The following is a 21,029-nucleotide window of genomic DNA, read 5'->3' as shown; positions in this document are numbered from 1 at the left end:
TGGATAGCGTATGGGCTAGAATAGCATCCACAGCCCCTTCCATCCCTGTTATTCAATAAGCTGGGGGCAGCTAACCTATGACCCTTTGTGATCCAGGAACACTGCCAAGTGGCAGAGGACACAGGGATGCATAGGGTTTTACAGAGATCTCCTGGGTTTGATATGTGCATAATAGTTTACTGAAGGAAAGCACTTGTGGTTTCAGAGCCAGTAGCGTACTGGAAATCATAATCAGTCAGAAATGCATGTACAGATACTGTTTAAGGAGTTATGTCTCTGTACTGAAAATTATGTTCTTATGCTCTTGGAGTTTGAAGGAAGGTCACCAGGGGGGTAACATACCTCAGAGATGTTCCTTTCTGGCAGGAAGTAACTGACACGTATCTCCCTGTCTGGCTGGTTGTGTATTGTGTGTCTCATAAGGTATACCTAGTTGCAAACTGAGCCAGGTGCCAATTAAGAAATGGTGAAGTCTGCAAGAGGGAAAGTCTACAGGAAGAAACAAACAGCAAGGGGTGACGTGTTTATGAATAAGGACAGAAATATTGGTCAGGTATATTTTGGAGTGCAAAGGGAGACACTGAATCCTTCCCCTAGGTGGCAAACTGGCAGCAGGCTTGTCTCGCAAAATGAAGGTCACAGCCAGCCTGGCTCTAAAGCACTGCAAGGATTTGGAGTGAGCAATGCTCTCTACAAGACATGACAACATTTTTTAATTAAGCCTAGGCTGTAAAATGTGTTACAATTTTATTTGATATGTCGCCATTTGTTTCCAATAATTATACTTGCTACCACTTGAATCTCTGTGCTTTGTGAAATAAACTGATAATTGCTTTCCCTATTTGTGAGTGGAGCAGTGAGCTGGGGAGAAACTGGTAAACTGAGCTGTACTGTTTCTTTGGAAGCAGCGAGTCTGTGAATGCTGTGAGTGGCCAGTCGACCAGGGGCTTGGCGCTCCAGGGAGACTGTCAGAAAGCTTGAGGGTTGGGGTGTGCCAGTCGCTAACCTGTAGAGTGACAGCAGTGCCTGTTAGGTCTAGCGGGGAGTGTTTGTGTTGCCTGTGGCCAATGGAGTTGGGGCACTGAGCCATGCCAGGCACAGATAAGGCTTCCTTAGGCCGAGGGCAAGTGATAGTGAAGTGCCTCACAACGCTGGGTACCCCTGGCAACTACTCCAATGTGCCTTCCATTGTGACATCTGTGGGGCCAGCCCAGAAAGATGCTTTGGTCCGTAGCATGACTGCTCCGCCTGTTCTCACCTTTGCATCCCTCATTCAAGACTTGTGCTGTCCTTCTGCACCATGTGGAGGGTCAACTAACTGAAGCCCTGTATAATCCTATCTCCATACCTCCAGGCCCTTCTTCATCATCTCCCTCATAGAGAATGTTTTATTGTCACCTATTTGTCTGTCCACAATTTAGATTCTAAACACTTTGAGGCAGGGAGTCGTCTGTAATGTATTTTGTGTCAAGGAGCTAACATTCTCATGAGCCTCTAAAATAGTAAACTATAAGGGTAACTCACATAAGCTCCTTAATATTACACTAGATGTGCATTCTCAAATCAAGGAGCTGTGCAACAAGCCCCTGCATGAGTTGTCTCCTGGGTTTAAAACCCAGGATTTCCAGCATTGTAGCTCAAATGTCTACTGCCTGAGATAAAAGGGGTAAAGCTTCAAGCTGATAGCAGTAGAAGGCTGTTACCCTTTATGTGGACAAGAGGAGGCTCTGATCCATGTTTTTTTCAATTGCACATATAATATCTTCAGTGAGACCCCTAAGTAGATGTGTATTCACTGAATATTAAGCAAATGCCCTGAAATTCCCAGAGCTGCTGCCCAGAAGCCGTTCTCTGTGGTCTGATAAAGGACTTTACCCTTTTCCATTTTGCTGCTGTTTTAGTCACTGCTGTGCAGTAATAGATCTGAAGCAACATGAGCTGTCTCCAGCAGATATTCCCAGTAAACCTCTATCAGCTAATGTACCCCTAGAAGCAAGGACCCCAGATGGTTTCTTTTTGTTCACATGCCCGTTACAGGTTTCATTTGGCTTTTTGTCCTTGTTTGTTCAATGTTTTGAGAAGAAAAAGAGATGGCACTTTATGTTTCTGCTTTCCAGGATTCCTGTGAACATTACCACAGGCATCTGATCCCATTCTGACTCTGAACGTTAGGGCAAAATGTCTGCAGCCTGAGAATGAAATGTTGGAAATCCGGATCTATCTCAGAAACCAGCCCAGGTTTCTTGGAGATTAGAGACAATATCAAACAATCTATCACCCAAGCTTTGGGAAGTTCAGATCTGAATCAGGAAATTTGTGTCTTAATCTGTCTCTAGTCCTGAGCCCTTTGTAATAGGCGTTGGGTATATCTCCACATTGCAGGTATCCCTTCCATATGTGGCATTTACCACACTTGAAAGCATATCCGTTGCAAGTGTAGAATAGGAAACTAAGTCAACACACCCACCGAATTTAGGCTTAATCAGTTTTGCCTTTATTTAATACAATTTCAGACAGAATTATTATCACCTATAGTGTCTGGACATACAGTAGAACCTCAGTGTTACAAACACCTCGGAAATGGAGGTTGTTAGTAATTCTGAAATGTTTGTAACTCTGAAAAAAACGTTACGATTGTTCCTTCAAAAGTTTACAACTGAACATTAGCTTAATACAGCTTTGAAACACTACTGTACAGAAGAAAAATGCTGCTTTTCCTTTATTTGTTTAGTAGTTTACCTTTAACACAATACTGTACTGTATTTTTTTTTTCTCTCTCTCTCTGCGGCTGCCTGATTGCGCATTTTTGGTTCCAAATGTGGTATGTGGTTAACAGGTCAGTTCAAAACTCTGGTGTTCATAACTCTGATGTTTTACTGTATGCCAGATAAATAATAATAGACAGGAAGGAACAGGTAAGTGGCTCAAGTTACTGCATACTAGGGTACTGAGAAATCCTTCCTTGCTCCACAATGGTCATCTCTTCCCCTGATCTCCTGGTCTGATCCTTCAGTTTCATTTTTCAGCTTCTGGTCCAACATTTCTCCAGTTCTGGGCCCATTTTTACATGTATTCTTATACATGTTCACATTCTCCATTACCTAATTTTCTTCCAATCAGCATTCAACACATTATCTATTGAATTTTACATAAGCCATACATTATGCATTTGCAAGCATAAATCATCTAATGCCTACAATTTTCCTGCTGAATTTATAGTTTCTTTGTCATGTTGCCCTCGGTCACCTTGTTTCTAAGTTTTCCCAGAACAAGGGAGTTTTTGTTTACCTTTACATGTTTGTATCTCTTATTTACATCTTCCAGCATGACACATTACTTGTCTTGCCAACAAAGCTTCAGTCTGCGTGTTACCTTGTCTATACTTCCTCAATATCCATGTTTACAATTTATTAAAAATATAGCTAATAAAGCTTTTAATCTTATCATTAGCAACCCTTCATATTAATGTTTTAGATCAATATGTGTTTTTATAAGTATATTATCTTCTCCTTTAATATATTAGATGGGGAATTTTAGCACGCACACTATGATTCTTTAATGTCTACATTTCTTATCTTCTGTAAACACTAATTTGTCACAGGATTTTTTTATTCTTCTCAAAGTCCAAAAACTTTGTAGTTTTGTATAGAAAAATCTTATCAATATTTTTTTCCAGTTAACAACATTTTAGGTATTCTGTTTTTTAGGGCTGGGTATTTTGTCAGTTTTAAGTATACGCTGGAAATATCCATTTAGACACCCTCATGAACCTAAACAGCTTTGATTATTTATTATTTGTATTGTTGTGGCACCTGAGAGCCCTAATTATGGACCAGGACCCCATTGTGATAGGTGCTGTACAAAACCAGAATGTAGTACTTGGTTTATATTTCTGGCAGTCATGGGCTTACATTCTTGACCTCAGTAACCTGAAAAAGAAGCTTTTTTCATTGGATTGTGTGTCCAACACAATCTTTTATCTTCCCTTCACTATCTATCTATCCGCTTCTCATGAGCATGATACCTTCAAACTTTTCCCATTGCACACTGTTTACTACACATTCATTCTTTTCTTGGATCACTTCCAGAATTTCGGGTGCCTTCATCAGTTGTGAGCACAGAGCAAATGGTTTTTCTTTTTCTGATTTGCTTAGTAATATATTTTCTTTCTGAGATCAAGTGCAGAATGGGAGAAGACAGCCCTCAAATCAAAATACCCCAATTGGGTATTAACATTAATGATGTTTCTTTTTATGACTACAAAAAATTGACACCAGAAGAGAAACTAAGTTGTGTACACTTCTTTTGGCAAAGAAAGAAAGGGAACCAAAGTAATGGATTTGCAAGAAGGTGTTGAGGGAGAAAGATAGTTTTGTGTGTATCTACAGACAGCACTGAGATGGAAAGTGTGCCAGGTAATACATCCTAGAATTTGGAAGGCACTGAGTGTATTTGGGGGCACTGAGCAAATTAAGGAGTGAGTTACCTATCTGCAAATCAATCAGGCTCCTTCAGCAGCTGTGTGTTATCAGTCTTGCTTTGCAGTACACAGATCTGAACCATTAGGCAGCTCAACAAGCTTAATTTAAAAACAGATGCTTAAGAAGGATACATAATGACTTTAAAGGGGGAGCATTGTAGTTAACTGAGAAACAGAACAGAGTGGCCAGTTAAGAGGAAGGCAGCTTTTAGCTTTTATTACTGCCTGAGTAAGATTGATCACAGAAATCAGCTAGGGGAGTAGAATTCATGGCAGCTGTAGCATCAGTGAAGTGAAAGAAAGAAAGAAAGAAGATAAGGAATTGAAAGCTGGGATAGTTGATTCCTAAACTATTACTGGTTGTCCAGTGGTTAGGATGCTAACCTGAGACTCAGTAGACCCACGTTCTCCACCATAGACTTCCTATCACACCTTGAGCAAATCATGTGGTCTCTCTTTGTCTCAGTTTCCCATCTTTAAAATGGAGATAATAATGCTGCTCAAACTCACAGAGGTGTTTGACGGATAAATCCATTAAAGATTGTGAGGTGCTCAGAAGCTATCATAATGGGGGCCATATATATTCCATAGATAGTTATAATATATGTATATATACAGCCTTCACACCTTGTGGTCACCAAACATTTTTCAAATTATCCAGCATCCCTTCATGTACCACTGAAAATACAGCCATTTCTGGGGTGGAACATGGCAGCTGTATAAGAATGCACAACAACACTGCACAACATTTAAAGAGAGGAAGTAAAGAACAGCATGTCAAATTGAAAGGGAAAGTCAGAATGTTCTACTGTTAACCAAATTTGAATTTGGCAATGTCATATTACAATAGTGCTGTAGAATCTTTGCTTATTGTGTGAGCTCAGGACTTTAGTTTAACTGTATATATGAAAATAAAACTATGATAATGTGAACGCCTAACAGTGAAAACAGGAAGATAGAAAGTGCTGTGTGCCTATCATATATAAGTATAATTAGGGAATGTACGAATCCATTAACAATATGACCTTATAACTAGTAAAAATACATGCAACTATACTTTATTTCCCCTAACACCATTCTAGTCTTTCCAAGGCCTACATTGCATTCTGTTGATCAGATTAAGACTAGAAGTGTATTATTGACTGCACTGATCACAACAGTACTTTTCAATTTGTGTTTTATTTTAAAGCCAGACTATACCAGAGATACAGAAAGTGCCTGTCTGGTTATGGCAAAGATAGATTCAGTGTGTGAGGTCACACGTACCAGAAGGTTGTGGTGATCTCTTGTATATTACACAAACAATTAGCAACCAGATTCTTCTGCTAGGAACAGGTGTTCAATATATTCTCTAATGATCTGTGTAAGGGAGTCAACAGTGAACTTGCAAAAATTGCAGATGACACAAAATTATTAAGGGTAAAGACTAATGAAGTCTAGAGGAATTTAACAAAGCTTGGGAAAGGGCAGAGCTAATTCAGTGTTGACAAATGTAAAATAACGAACAACAGAAGGAATAATCTGAACTACTCATAGACACTAATATGTGATACTCAACAGTATTGGAAACTGGATTCTTGAATGAATGGATTATTGAATAGATCAGTATGGTCATGTTGCTACCCTATTATTAAGGATATGCCTGTCTACTCAAGTTCTTAACCAAAAAACAAGGCAAAGGCAATGAAAGTAGGCAATTTCATGCTAGCCAACCTCAGTTTATCACTGAGCACATATCCCATAAAAATAAAAAGGTGATATTTGTCACTCAGTTTCCCTATCTGCAAAATGGCAACAGTTATGCTTACTCATCCTTGTGAAGTGCTTACATAGCTGTGTGAGTATGATTATACACAAGGTAGTTGTAGAACTTTACATGCCCTGTAGAATTTGCTGACTGATTTCTAAGGATATATTTACCTTATCTCACCATAGGGTGATTTACATCCATTGACTGGTATGGAGTGTTGGGACCTGATGCTGGACATCTTTCTTATTTGAATAGTCCTTACTCTTACTGGAGGTCTTACTGGAGACAATGTGACTTTTCATGACACGATGAGTTTTAGAATCAGGCGCTATGTGTGTAAGAATCCAGGAACTGATATGCTAGCATAGCAGGAATCTATGTACATCAAGAGAGGGTCATCTGTTGTCCTTTTAGCACACATTGAAAGCAAAAAGATGAAGACCCGCAGAGTCTGACTGACTGAGCCTGAACACCCTCTGCTCAAATGGCACCCAACTAGCAAATTAAAACACCATTTGGCTGGATATAAAAGGCAGTAACTGATTGTTTGTAAGTGCATGTGATAGGTAGTGTGGAAGATGGAAAAGAAAGGGGAATATTTTGGTGGCAGGGATGTGAACATCATTAGCTACTGCAGGAACAAGGCAGGTCACCTATATTTCAGGAAATGAAACATGTCTTTATGATGCAGATGAAAAGTCCATTCCAAATTTCCTTTAGATTGTATCCTAAATTAATTTTGCCATGGACTAAGCTGATTAAGTCAATTTGCCATAAAGAGGTTGCCTGCTTGTAGCAGAAGAAGCTCTCTGATATATATTTTTATGAACCTAGTTTATCTGATGCTTAGCTAATAATTTATTGCAGCTCCAATTTGGTGTAATTAATGTGCTCCTATCTCCAGAACTATGACCTTACAGTCTGAATAGTTAAAAAAAAAAAAAAAAAAACCAGAGGCGGGGAGGTATATAAAGGGAAAGATTCTGTAAATCTTTGCAGGAAAATGGGAATCACAAAAAGTATTTCTAAACAAATAAAGAATGTGTGAAGAATACAAAGGACAACTGTGGTGTTAAGACAAAGTATGTTAAACTCTTACTTCCAAAAGTGTTTCCTTTCTTCTTAAATGAGAGATCAATAGAAGGAAGAAAAAAGTTAAAAATAAAATAATTAATAATAGTCAATACAATAGGGACAGTTGGAATGTTTTTTTTTCCCGTGAGAAATTTTGAGTGTTCATCAAAAATCTCCAAAGCCCCCCAAAATAATTTCTGGCTTAAAATGTTTGGTTTTGTGGCTTTTGGTTTTCCAATAAAAATGTCATTCCTCCTCTCCCCGCCCCAAAGAAAGCAGACATTTTCAGTGACACCTTTTGTTTAGTTGAAAACCCTGATTTTTGTCCAAAGTTGACAGAAATTTTCAACTAGCCCTAACAATACTTCTACTTTTATTTAGATTGTGCTGATTTAGAGATTGCTCCTACCGATTGGCTCATTACATCTACAAATTTTGCATGCACATAGTCTATGTTCAAATTACTGTTAGCCATCCCCCCACTCTGGTCCACTTCACACTGTCACATGTTTGTTTCACCCATTTACTGCATTTTATCTTAAACTAAGAGAATCAGATACATGTGGGTAGATCTGTACATCTGCACAGAGATCCACTTAAGTCAAACACTTGGTCACTATTGTGGGCAGCTCAAACCTCTGCTCTATATGCAGTATAATTCACAAAAAAAACTATGAAAATGTTAGGATGTATAAAGAATTAGATAGAAAATAATAGAAAGTTATGGAATGTCGTTGGCTCACTGTGTGATTTCAGGCAAGTAATGGAACTTCTTGTGCTTTAGTTTTCCCAGTGGATGATTGGGATGAGAATTCTCACTCATGTTTGCAAAGTGCATTGAGACCTCTGGATTAAAAGCACTGAATAAATGTGAATAATGCACTAGTTTTCATGTTCAGTGTTACTTTCCTAAGGCAAAAGGGCTGTGAGCATAGGGCCTGATTGTATTGATCCAGATTTATACAGGAGCAATCCTATTGATTCCAACGAAATTGCACTGGAATCAAACTAGAGTATCACAATGGAGTATCAAACCTTTAATGTATTTATTTTTTTTACATTGGAAGCTGAGATTCTCCTTCATGGAAGCTGATGGATGGCTTTGTTAGCAAGAGGCTCTCATCAACTCATTTCTGGAAGCATGTGTTTTGGGCCCTGGCCTCATTTCTGACTAAGTTTTGTTTTCAGTTACAACAATGCCCATCTGATGTAACTGCACTGAAATAAGTGGACTTTGAATTTACACTGGTCCAAGTCAGAGCAGAAATTGGACCATAATACCATAATATGCAGGCTGAGGAGAGTGCAGCAACAAAGCAAGGGCTGAGGTTGTGAGGATGACACATATTACATAAATATACATACAATGTGTATTAAAACATTCTTTTAAAATATTAACAATTAAATTTACATTGAGGAAATAAATAATTTTGTATTAATTTTTGGTTGACAGATAGCAGTGGCACTGCATGCAACCCTCCCCTTCACACCTGGATAGGGTAATTAAAATTTTGTGCTGTTTAATGCACCAGGTATTATCCAGCCTGCTCATTGAGGAACTATTCAGTGCACAATGGAAAGATATCCATTGACTTCACTGCAGATTGGATGGGATGATGAGGCCGTGATTCAGCCTGGTGTTTAATCACATACTGAACTTCAAGCATGTGAGGAATTCCATTATCACTGGGGATACTCATTTGCTTAAAATCAGGCATGCGTGTAAATATTTTGCTGAATTGGGGCCTGAAAGAGGTAGGGGTTCCATGGAAATAATAATGTGTGATCATGTCATTAAAGACTGTGGGTATGCCTCAACAGCAAAAACTGTGTTCAGGCTAGCCTACCTGAGTCAGTTTGAACCCAGATACCATGGGTAAAAAAAAAAAGCAGCATAAGTCTGGGAATGGGCCCAGGGTGCACGTTTGACTCACTAGCCCACCCTGAAATCCGTGCTCTGCGGTGCTCTTCCCTATTGTTTGTTACCTGCATGAATGGGATTCAAGATAGCTCAGGTAGTCTAGTCTGAGCGCAGCTTTTGCTGGGTACACATACCCTAAATGGAAATGCATGCACAGAAGGAAGCAGAGTTAAGGCTGTGCAGGCGGCATTTACTTTGGGCATTTTTCATTTGTGAATGTTTTATTGTACAATCCGAATTGCACTTTTAATGCTTTTTGAATAAGCTATTATAATGTGTGTTACTGAGGAGTCCAACATCTCTAAGAAAGGAGTTTGATTGTACTAATTATATTTCCTGCTACCCACAATATAATGCCATTCAGGACCCAGCCCTGAAAGTTTTCTGACCCTGGGCATTCTGACTGTAGAGGGTTTGCACGATCAAGCCATAGGACATTGCTGACCAATATAGTCATGCTGATTAATGACACTTCTCCGGTACATTGGAAGCACTTGTCTTCACTTCATGTCTCACAGCACAGCTAAGGTGTACCATCCATCAGCATAACCACACTTGCATTATTCTTTAATTAAACAACACAGATAGTGTTTACCACTATTTCCAATATAAATATTGTCCTATGCCTCGGCTCCATTGAACCTTGACAGGGAAATATACATAATGAAAGAGGAATGAAATAGAATTTTGAGTAAAACAATAAATACAAATATTAGTTAGCCCTTTAAAAATATTTAATTTGACAAACCAAGAGTGAATAGAATGGTCCACCAAGCACAGTGGTTTAGGGTGAGAATACTGAAATGATATATTAAAAGGTAAATCAATTTACCTACCTCACAGGGATGTAGTGAGACTTAATTAATTAATGTCTACCAAGGGGCTTATCCAAAGCTCAGTGAAGTCAATGGATGTCTTTCCCACTAATTCCAATGGTCTTTTGTTCAGTGCTTTGAGGTATCTGAATAAAAGCCACTTTGTAAATGCATAGTATTATTCTTATAAGGTGAAATCCACCCTTGGATAGAAAAGCCAGAAGAAGACTTATGCATCGTTAGGAATTAAATGGTATTTTGGCTTTGTGCAAGCCTTCTGCACAGAGTGAATATCACCCATTCAGTGTACTGGGGAATTGTAATAAAAATGGATGCCTCGTTTCTTCTTTCCTAAATTCCTTATAAGCTCTCACTTTGGATTTGTGGTGGGATTTTCAAAAGCCCTCAGCACTGGCTTAGCTCTGCTGCCATTCAAATCAATGGTAATACTCCTGTTGACTTCAGTGGGAGTCAACACAAGCCTACACTGAGGGCATTTGAAAATCCCACTCTGAGCCTGAAAACTTGTTTCTTTTTCTATTCACTAAGCTGCCCCTACTGCCTTGTGTTTTACAGAGGATGCTTATAAAACTCAGGTACGAATTGATGATGAACCAGCTTACTTGGACATTCTAGACACTGCTGGACAGGTGAGTAGTGCCTTAATGTAAAACTTTCTATCAGAGATAAAAGCAAAGACCATTACCACCAATATATGAGTTCTAAGGATAGAGATAAACCTCACTATTCAGGAACGAAAGTTTGAACACAACATGTGGGAATTAGTACAAAAGAGCTCAAGGGGCGCATCAGAAATATAATGTGACTCAGTTAACTGTCTAGTAGAGATAGCCAACATTAGTTCAAATGATAAGTACAATAAAGCTTTTTCACATATACACATGGAGAGTGTGTTGTAATGAAGACATGCATAAATGTTACTGCACATTTGACCTTAATATTTCTGATCTCTGGTCTTTAGTCAATAATAGCAATATTTTGTAGTTTACTTATATCTTATACTTTTACATTTATTTATATTTCCCCCCTCTATCTTAAATTCCATTATCAATAAATTCCCGTTATGTAAGCAGATCTTTGTGTCGTATATATAAAGTAAAATTATATAGTAAGGTTAAAGAAAAAAACAGAATAAAATCAAACCCAGCACTATTTGAAACAGTTACATAATGGATTCACCTCTGTCAGTCTGTAGGGAATGCATAGTTAGATGGATTTTGGAAGTCTAGTTTACCTATGGTTCAGAAAACCTATGAGGGCCATAATGTTATATATCATGCTTGAAAGCCCCAGGGCACTCCAGAGAAAGTTTATTGTATGCCCTGATTACCAAGAAATCTAATGGAATATTGGGCTACATTAGTAGGAGCATTGCCAGCAGATCAAGAGAAGTGATTATTCCCCTCTATTTGGCACTGGTGAGACCACATTTGGACTATTGTGTCCAGTTTCTGCCCCCCCACTATAGGAAGGATGTGGACAAATTGGAGAAAATCCAGGGGAGGGTAGCAAAAATGATTAGGGGGCTGGAGCACATGACTTATGAGGTGAGGCTGAGGGAACTGGGCTTATTTACTCTGCACAAGAGAAGAATGAGGGGTGATTTGATAGCGGCCATCAACTACCTGAAGGGGGGTTTCAGGGAGGATGAAACTAAGCTATCCTTAGTGGTGGCAGATGACAAAATGAGGAGCAAATGGTCTCAAGTTGCTGTGGGCAAGGTCTAGGTTGGATATTAGGATATTTTTTTAGTAGGAGAGTGTTGAGGCACTGGAATGGGTCACCAAGGAAGGTGGTGTAATCTCCGTCCTTAGAGTTCTTTAAGACCCAGCTTGACAAAGCCCTGGATGGGATGATTTAGTTGGGGTTGGTCCTGCTTTGAGCAGGGGGTTGGACTAGGTCCTTTCCAACCCATATCTTCTATTAGTCTATGATTCTATTGCTTGCTTCATTCCACTCCAGATTCTCAGAGGTCCGTCCCCTCTGTCACTCCAGTTGTTTGGTTCTCTACCCCAAAATATCATGTTCTTACTAAGAGAAGCCCCTGCATGTTTTTAGCAAGGACAAGGAAGTAAAAACTTCTGAAAGTGCCAATTTTTTGTGATTTCCTATATATAAAAATATTGATTTTAATACACGTATTGCAAAGATAAAAGGCAAACTTAATAGTTAAGAGTGGGATTTTTCAAAAGTACTCAGTGTCAGCCCTAGTTCCATTGAAGTCACTGGGAAAATGCATTTGACATTAATGGGACCAGAGTTATACCAACACGGACTACTTCTGAAGTTCCCATCCTAAATGTCAGGTTTCACCAGCCACTGTGATTTCCAAGAGATGAGGGAGAAAATCCTCAGAAGATGGCCCAGAAACCCACATTTGTGCACTTATCTCACACCTTGCTAATTTGTAGTGGTTCAGGAATACGGTCTGGTACATGGGGGCACCATACTGAGAATCAGGACACAAATGTTCTTCTGTCACCTCTGCCATTGACATGCACTGTGGTGTATAGACAAGTCATAGCTCGGTTTTCCTGTCTATTAAAAAAAAAGAGTGTAAAATATACACATCTTTGTGGAACAGTTTAGAAGTGTTTAGAGTTATTGCTGAGTCGGAAGGCCAGAACCTCAGCTGGTACGTATCAGCACAGCTCCATTGACTTCATTGGCTATGCTGATTTACACCAGCTGAAGATTTGACCCAGATTTTTAGCTTTGCTTTTTCTCATGCATTATATGTGGTTGAATTAGTATGTGTTTTAAGAGAGCATAACTCAATGTCCATCACTGAGATACACTGACTGAAGCGGGTTGTTGCATCAGAATTATTATTTTAAAATAGGCTAAAAGGAGGATATTTCTCTATTTCTTATATTCTCTATAATAATATAATGTAGTATATTATAATTATAGGGGGGTGAACTTGGGGCCATCAAGCCATGGCTCAACGATCTCTCAGAATCTTGGAATGGCCTTGCCAGACAATCTGAAGACCTAGCGGTTGAGTTACAGTCCACAGTTCCCCAGTGCTCCCTGTACTGTCCCAGTCAGGCAGAGGAGGGGGGAAGGGTTCAGGTACCCAGGCCTCCCCTTTCCACCAGATCCCAACCCAGGGCCCAAGGGGGAAGAAGTGAGGACAGTCTTAGTCTCCTCTAGCTGATGGAACAGACCAGCCTGCCATGGTCCACTTCCGACCTTCCCTGTTTTCTCTTCTGTTTGGAGTATGATCCCAGCATTCGGCTTCCCTCTCAAAGGGCTGCTCACACAGTCTCAATAACTCAGGCAGTCAGTTGGGGTTTCCTAGATCACTTTCAGTATCTAATTCCTCTCCCTTGGCAGGGAGAAGCAGGGGAGAAAAGGGGATCAGAACCTTGGCCCCCAAGGCCAGTCTTACCCACAGTCTGGACCCATCCCCTGTAGATCCCTCAGGGCCAGAAATTACAATCTGGCTGCAGACAGTCTCTCCTTCACTCTCTTCGCTGCTTGACTGTTAGAAGTCCCCTTTTAAGCAGGTCATCCATTTAGAGCATGTTCTGCTGCTGCTGAGGAGCAGGGTCTTCTTGGCCAATACTGCTCCACAACTCCCTGGTCTACACTAAAAATTAGGTTGATTTAATTATGTTGGTCAGGGATATGAAAAATCCACTCCCCGGAGCAGTGTTGTTAAGCCAGCCTAAGTCCTTGTGTAGACAGTGCTAGGTTGAGGGAAGCTAGCTACCACCTCTTGGGGAGGTGAATTAGCCACACAAATGAGAAAACCCCTCCCGCCGGTATAGGTGACGTCTGCGCTGACGTGCTCTAGTGGCGCAACTGTGCTGCTGTAGCATTTTGAGTGTAGACAAGCCCTTAGTATGGTATCTGCAAACCCCATCACAGTAATATAAGAATAATCTCACAGGCAAATATAATTGAGGCCTAAAAGACGGTTTCAGCAGTTAAAGATAGTCACTTCAGACCACTCACAGCTTATTTTAGGGTGACCACTTTGACTGGATGGAAGGAAGGGAGAACCATATGAAAAATAAGAAACACCACTTTATTTTAAGGGACATTTTATGAAAATGCCATTGCTCTTAGCATATCATGTATTTTTCTCTCAAATGTACATTTTTACTGCCCTCAGGTATACAATGGAATTATCATAAGCTTCAATTTAATGTTTAAAATGGTAGTTGTCAGCTTTAATGCATTTCAGTCTTAAAATAAGGGACAGGTGGTCACCTGCCTTAGCTACTTTTTTCTTGTGCCAATTGAAAAGGTTTTTTCATTTAAACTTTGAACACCATATGACTCCATGAGCCTTTTGAAGTTGCATAACATGCCTGCCATGAGTGCCAGGATTAAGAGTTTGATAAAAGGGCAAGCAACTTCATATGCTCTGTAGAATAAAATCAGATGCATAGAGAATATTTCCATTGAAAATACCCCTTTGCTAGAACATACACCTCACAAAGGGCCAATTTGTTTACGCTAATGTAAAATTGGAGTAATTTCACTGAAGAGTTAATTCTAGATATACATTAGTGTAAAAGGGAGGAGAATTTCTCCCAGTAAAATCTGGTGAATTATTTTTATATTAGATAATATGACAGAGGTAGAAGTAGCAAATATGAACTTCCTAAAATCCCATCTCAAATATCTTTTTCACTTTGCCTGTGGTGCATATACATTAATTGTAACTTTTTACCTCTGACTGAATGCTGTGACTCATTTCCATTTAATGTTTTTATGCTAGAGTTGGGCCCAGACTGCAAAGCTTATATATGGTATATATCTGAATTTGTATCGAAGTCTGGAGTGTTCAGATCAGGGGCACTGGCGGGGGGGGAGGTTGTTGGTTGGGACCATTATAAACATAGATGTGATTTGAGAAATACATTGCTGGTTCTGAACTTCTACACCTAGTTTAAAACAAAAACAGGTGAACAAGCCATTGAGCTAAGGCAGTTTTTAATCCAGTCAATTGTTTTCCCCTTCTCCTTATATGGAGACCATCAAACCCAAGCAAGCTCTTGTCACAAAAGAGTCCAAATGTTCTGTGAATCCCAACTTCCCTCCTCTGTACACAACTGGTCCTTCTCTGCTGTCATTCTTCCCTGCTGCTGGCAGGAGCTATATTGGAGCGATGCTTCCTTTCTTGTCTCCTACCACAGGTGTGTCCATGTTTATAAGGTGAGTACACTAATAAAGTTTGCAGATGACACCAAACTGGGAGGGGTTGCAGCAAGTGTTTTGAAGGATAGGATTAAAATTCAAAATGATCTGGACAAACTGGAGAAATGGTCTGAAGTAAATAGGATGAAATTCAGTAAGGACAAATGCAAAGTACTCCACTTAGGAAGGAACAATCAGTTACACATGTACAAAATGGGAAATGACTGCCTAGAAAGGCGTACTGCAGAAAAAGATCAGGATATCATAGTGGATAACAAACTAAATATGAGTCAACATTGTCACACTGCTTCAAAAGAAGCAAACATCATTCTGGGATGTATTAGCAGGAGTGTTATAAGCAAGATTCAAGAATTAATTCTTCCGCTCTACTCCGCACTGAATAGGCCTCAACTAGAGTATTGTGTCCAATTCTGGGCACCACATTTCAGGAAAGATGTTGACAAATTGGAGAAAGTCTAGAGAAGAGTAACTGTTATTAAAATCTAGAAAACATGACCTATGAGGGAAGATTAAAAAAAATTTAGATTGGTTAGTCTGGAGAAGAGAAGACTGAGGGAGGGACATAACAGTTTTCAAGTACATAAAAGATAGTTACAAGGAGGAAGGATAAAAATTGTTCTTAACCTCTGAAGATAGGATAAGAGGAAATGAGCTTAAATAGCGGTTTAGATTGGACATTAGGACAAACTTCCTAACTGTCAGGGTAGTTAAGCACTGGAAGAAATTGCTTAGGGAGGTTGTGGAATCTCTGACATTGGAGATTAAAAGCAGGTTGGACAAACACCTGTCTAGGATGGTCTAGATAATGCTTGGTCCTGTCTTCAGTGCAGGGGACTGGACTAGAAGACCTTTCAAGGTCCCTTCCAGTCCTATGATTGTATAATTCTATGCTATCTTCTCTGCCCTAATTGGTGCAACATGTTGAATGTTGTGTTGTGCTACCTAGTGTGAACATTTCCTTTTTCTGCTAATCAGTGTTTTGGAGTTTGCCCAACTCTCATTTTGTTTGCATTAGAGCACATTGGAAACAAAATTTCCATCACATGAAAACTGCTAGTTCTATCATTGTTTTCATTCCAAATTGGGACAAAAAGTCAAAATATGGGAACATTTCCAGAACTTGAAGTTCAGAAATATTTTAATTTGGAAATGAGGAAACAAAAAATTACTTTTTTTTTAAAATTGAATTGAAATATCTATACAACCTGAATGTTTTCACTATGAATTGGCAATTCAGCTTAAAATAATATAAGAATGACATTGGAAGTCAAAATGTCAGTTTGAAACAAAACGTTGAATATTGACATTTTAAAATGAATCCATTTGGTTTGTTTCAAAATGTTGACTTTGAAAAAGAAAACATTTTGTAAAAATCTTGTGGAAAACTTTGATTTTGATGGAACCATGTATTCAAGAGCAACATCTTTTCAATGGATGCTTTTCTAACATCTCTAATTTGCATGCTGCAGTTGCCTCAAAGCCTGATTCTAGTGTCTTTGGAGTTAATAACAAAACTCCAGTTGAGCAGGGGGAACAGGATGGAGCCATTACTAGGAAGGAGATTTGAAGTGAGTTTTCAGCCTCTTTCTCCTAGATGTTTCTTGGTGAACTATCTCCCTTGAAAATCACCCGTATGCTGCTCTCTGTCTGTTGGTTGTTCTCACTGTGTTACCTGACCCACAAGACCTGAATCTTCTTTCACGTAAATTTGTCTTCCACAGTATAACTCCATTAATCTCAAAGGAAAGGTTCAGGAATTATACTGATGTAAGTGAAAGGAGACTCAGGCTTTTAGTCCTTTATTTTTGCCTCAGATCCATCTACTGATTATCAGTGACTGGCAAACTCCAGCTACTCCAGCCCTTCACAAAGAGCTTTCCCACAGAACCACATTTCTCACTTTCACATTCTCCATTCTAAATTGAAAACATGTTTCTGCTTCTTCAGCCCTGTTTAATACCTCCTCATAAACACACACAGCAGTTATCTCCTTTATGTTCTTCCACCATTCGTGGACACATTGGCTCTTATTCCTGTCCCTTATGGCTCATGATCCAAAGCTCCTTACTGAGTCTCCACAAAGGGCTTTAAAAAAGAAAAGCTCTACACAGAACCCTACTTCCAGAAAGAGAACCCTGGAAAACCCTAGACTGGCAGGCAAACTCATTTGTAAACAGAGAGGACACTAGCACAGAAAAACAGGTAAATGCACCTGAGAATCAGAACTTACATATGCACGATTATTGTACCAATTTTGCACGTCCAGAAGTGGAATTTTTTAAATGCAGTTGGTACAGAAGCATATTTTCCAGATTGAAAAACTGACCTTTGGCTTCCAGATTGAAAAACTGACCTTTGACTATGGGATATTATTTAAGGGAGAATTTCCTTTGTCTGGAGCTTTTTGTGTATGAATTCATTTTCAGGCAGGCACTTCCAACCTGACAACAACAGCACACTCTGTACTGAAATCTCTCTCTCAAATTGGTAGCAAATCACAAGATGTGTTTATCCCGCCAACCTCTAGGACTAGGATTTTTACCTTCTGCTTCAGGCTTTGAAGGGGGAACCATATTTACCCAAGAGCCCTTCAGATAAACACACTTTCCGAGACTAAACATCTAGTCTGATGACTCACTCAGATTATTATCTGTGACCCTTCTAGTTATTATCAAAACATGCTGCTCAATAATCCTGAAACAGGGCAAGTCGAGTTTCAAATCACACTACTGAAGCTTATCTCAAGGAAATGTAAAATGCAGTTTTGGCAGTAATTATATTTTAATGGGCCTTTAGAGCTTTTTCTTTTATGGAGAAAATAATGATAATGCACATTCTCTTATATACTGTAATGTGTAAATGAAGTATTCTCATTTTATTTTTAAGGCACTATTAGTGAACTAAGTAGTGAACATTATTAACTCAGTGTGCTAGGTGAATAGCAATAATTTGATTTTTTTTTATATTTATTTGTTTGGCAGGCTGATGCCGGCATTCAGAAAAAAATCAAAGCATCATACTGAATTCTTTCCTGAATTCCTTATCGTGGCAAACTAGTCTATATTTTGACACTCAGTCTCACAGAGAGAGACAAAATCCATCTCATCACTAAATCATGTTGTTTCAGAAACGGAAAATTTGGGAGAAGCATTTGAGGTTTGGGAAACATATTAAACAAAGATATACTGGTAAATCATAGATTCAGTGACAGGAACAGATCACAACAATGGAGGGCTTCTTTTTGTTATGTTAAAATCTGTGGCAAAGCAGTCACTGACTTCAGTGAGAGAAGGACCTATGTTGCATGAAGACAGTTTGTCTAGTTAGAGCAGGTGATCGGGAGTTAAGATTCCTGAGTTCATTTCCTGTCTCTGTCATCGAATGAATCACAGCATAACCAAGTATGTCACTTTAACTTTCTACACCTGTTTACCTCTCCATCAGACAAGTGTAACTCATGGCTCTAGGAAACAGATTTTGGTTAACAATGAATATCAGGGTTTATTGATGCCAGAGGTGTTGATGTCCCCACTCCCCCACAAAAAGTGGGTTTCAAATCATATCACCACTGCACCAGTGGGACAACCAAAGGCAGCATTGTGCCCTTAATCATGTCTAATGTCAGCCAGTATTTCCACCACTCCCCTTCCCCAAGGATTCTTATTGCAGGACAAAACAGGTTCTGTTCATGGTCACAGTTCCATATTAGGGCTGGGTGACAATCTTTTCTTGAAACTATTTTTCCTTTACAAGAAAGACTTTTTTCTAAACAAAATTTTCATGGAAATATGTATTTCATTTGAAATGTCCGATCTGTTTGTTTTTCTAGGAGACCCTGACTTTTTTTTTCTTTTTCCAAAACACACAACATTTTGTGGCTTTGTGACAGATAAATAGATTTTCCAAAAACATCAGTTTGTGTTTGTTCCCTGCAAAACCAACAAGCAAACAGAAACACCACAACAAAAACCTGGAAAATTTCCAAAAACAAAATTGGGGTGAATATTCATAGAATCCTAGAAGATAAGAGTTAGAAGGGACCTCAGGAGGTCATCTAGTCCAACCCCTGCTCAAAGCAGGACCGACCCCAACTAAGTCATCCTAGCCAGGGCTTTGTCAAGCCAGGTCTTAAAAACGTCTAAGGATAGTGATTCCACCGCCTCCCTAGGTAACCCATTCCAGTGCTTCATCACCCTCCTAGTGAAAACTTTTTCCTAATATCCAACCTAGACCTCCCCCACTGCAACTTGAGACCATTGTACCTTGTTCTGTCATCTACTACCATTGAAAACAGCCTAGTTCCATCTTCCCTGGAACCGCCTTTCAGGTAGTTAAAGGCTGCTATCAAATCCCCCCTCATTCTTCTTCTGCAGATTAAACAAGCCTAGTTCCCTCAGTCTCTCCTCATAAGTCATGTGTTCCAGCCCCCTAATGATTTTTGTTGCCCTTCGCTGGACTCTTTCCAATTTGTCCAGATCCTTTCTGTAGTGGGGGGCCCAAAACTGGACACAGTACTCCAAATGAGGCCTCACCAGTGCCAAATAGAGGGGGGACTAATCACTTCCCTCGATCTGCTGGCAGTGCTCATACTAATGCAGCTCAATATGCCATTAGCCTTCTTGGCAATAAGGGAACACTGCTGACTCATAGCCAGCTTCTTGTCCACTGTAATCCCCAAGTCCTTTTCTGCTGAACTGCTGCCTAGCCAGTTGGTCCCCAGTCTGTAGCAGTGCCTGGGATTTTTCCATCCTAAATGCAGGACTGTGCACTTGTCCTTGTTGAACAACATCAACTTTCTTTTTCCCAATCCTCTAATTTGTCTAAGTCACTGTATCCTATCCCTGCCCGACTGTTTTTGTTTGTTTCTAATTTTTTCAGGAAATTACTTACCATTTTCCAAACAGTTCCATTCCATTCTGTGTTGGCATAGTTTGTACAGGGAATGAGTTTACCATCACCCAAACTCCACCTCCGAAATCTCACAGTACCACATCATTATGTAGTTCTGTCCCTTTTAGTGACACCTGTATCCCATTGACGATACCAGCATTACCCCTCTGATGAGTGGTAGATATCCTTGGGGGCTGCTTCTCAGTGGAGGAGAATTCATGACATAGAGTCTGGGTATATGCTAAATATTACTTGCTTTATTTGCACATGCATACAAGTCCTGGAACAGATGTGGCTACAACAGCAGACAGGCAATCCCATATTTCAGAAGTCTCATTCCAGACACTTATATCTGCTGCTCAGGAACCAATTCTGCACTGACAACTGATTCCAGCAGTGAGAAAATCCTCTTGCTACTTGCAACAGCATCCTCAAAGCAGAACCTTGAGACTTCTGACCCTTCTGATCTTAAAGTCTATGAGTCTAAAACTCACAACAATACAAGCATTCCTTCCAAGAGTAAAATCTTGCTTACACACTCAGATCATGTGTAACTTTGCTGCCTGGTGGTGGCTGCCACAATAGTAGAAATACTTGACCAAGGGTACAGGCTCTGGTGGAGAGGGGTTGTGAGCACCTTGCAGGATTTGGATCAGTGGGAGTGTAAACATGTTTTGGTGCAAGGCAACCAAGCTAGCAACGTTTCATGCTACACTATAGCCACTGAATGCTCCACCAATATGTTGGCTGATGGGACTCCAAAGCAGGCTCCAAGGAAAAGAGAGGGCCATTCAAGCAAAAAGGTATTAGGTGCCACTGATGATGTACCTATTCACGCCTTATCTGAACTAGCCAAATCTTTTGAATCTGCCAGATAGCACTAGGAATCTCCCAGGAAAAGGC

At 39.7% G+C, this 21,029-nt stretch overlaps 1 protein-coding gene across 2 annotated transcripts in view; it reads left to right on the top strand.

Moving 5' to 3' along the window:
* RIT2 (Ras like without CAAX 2) overlaps positions 1-21,029 on the top strand; it is a 237,420-nt gene that overhangs the window by 96,280 nt on the left and 120,111 nt on the right. For both annotated transcript variants that reach the window (XM_067545620.1, XM_067545621.1), the window contains exon 3: positions 10,617-10,690. In XM_067545620.1, the coding sequence (XP_067401721.1) occupies positions 10,617-10,690 (74 nt within the window). The remainder of the gene's footprint in view (positions 1-10,616; positions 10,691-21,029) is intronic.

Source organism: Emydura macquarii, unplaced genomic scaffold (genome assembly GCF_026122565.2).
Source record: "Emydura macquarii macquarii isolate MOO-44397 ecotype Brisbane River unplaced genomic scaffold, CSIRO-AGI_Emac_v2 contig_1045, whole genome shotgun sequence".
Taxonomy (NCBI): domain Eukaryota; kingdom Metazoa; phylum Chordata; order Testudines; family Chelidae; genus Emydura; species Emydura macquarii.
The sequence above is the reverse complement of the archived record's forward strand: the minus strand, read 5'-3'. Positions and strand labels throughout refer to the sequence as shown.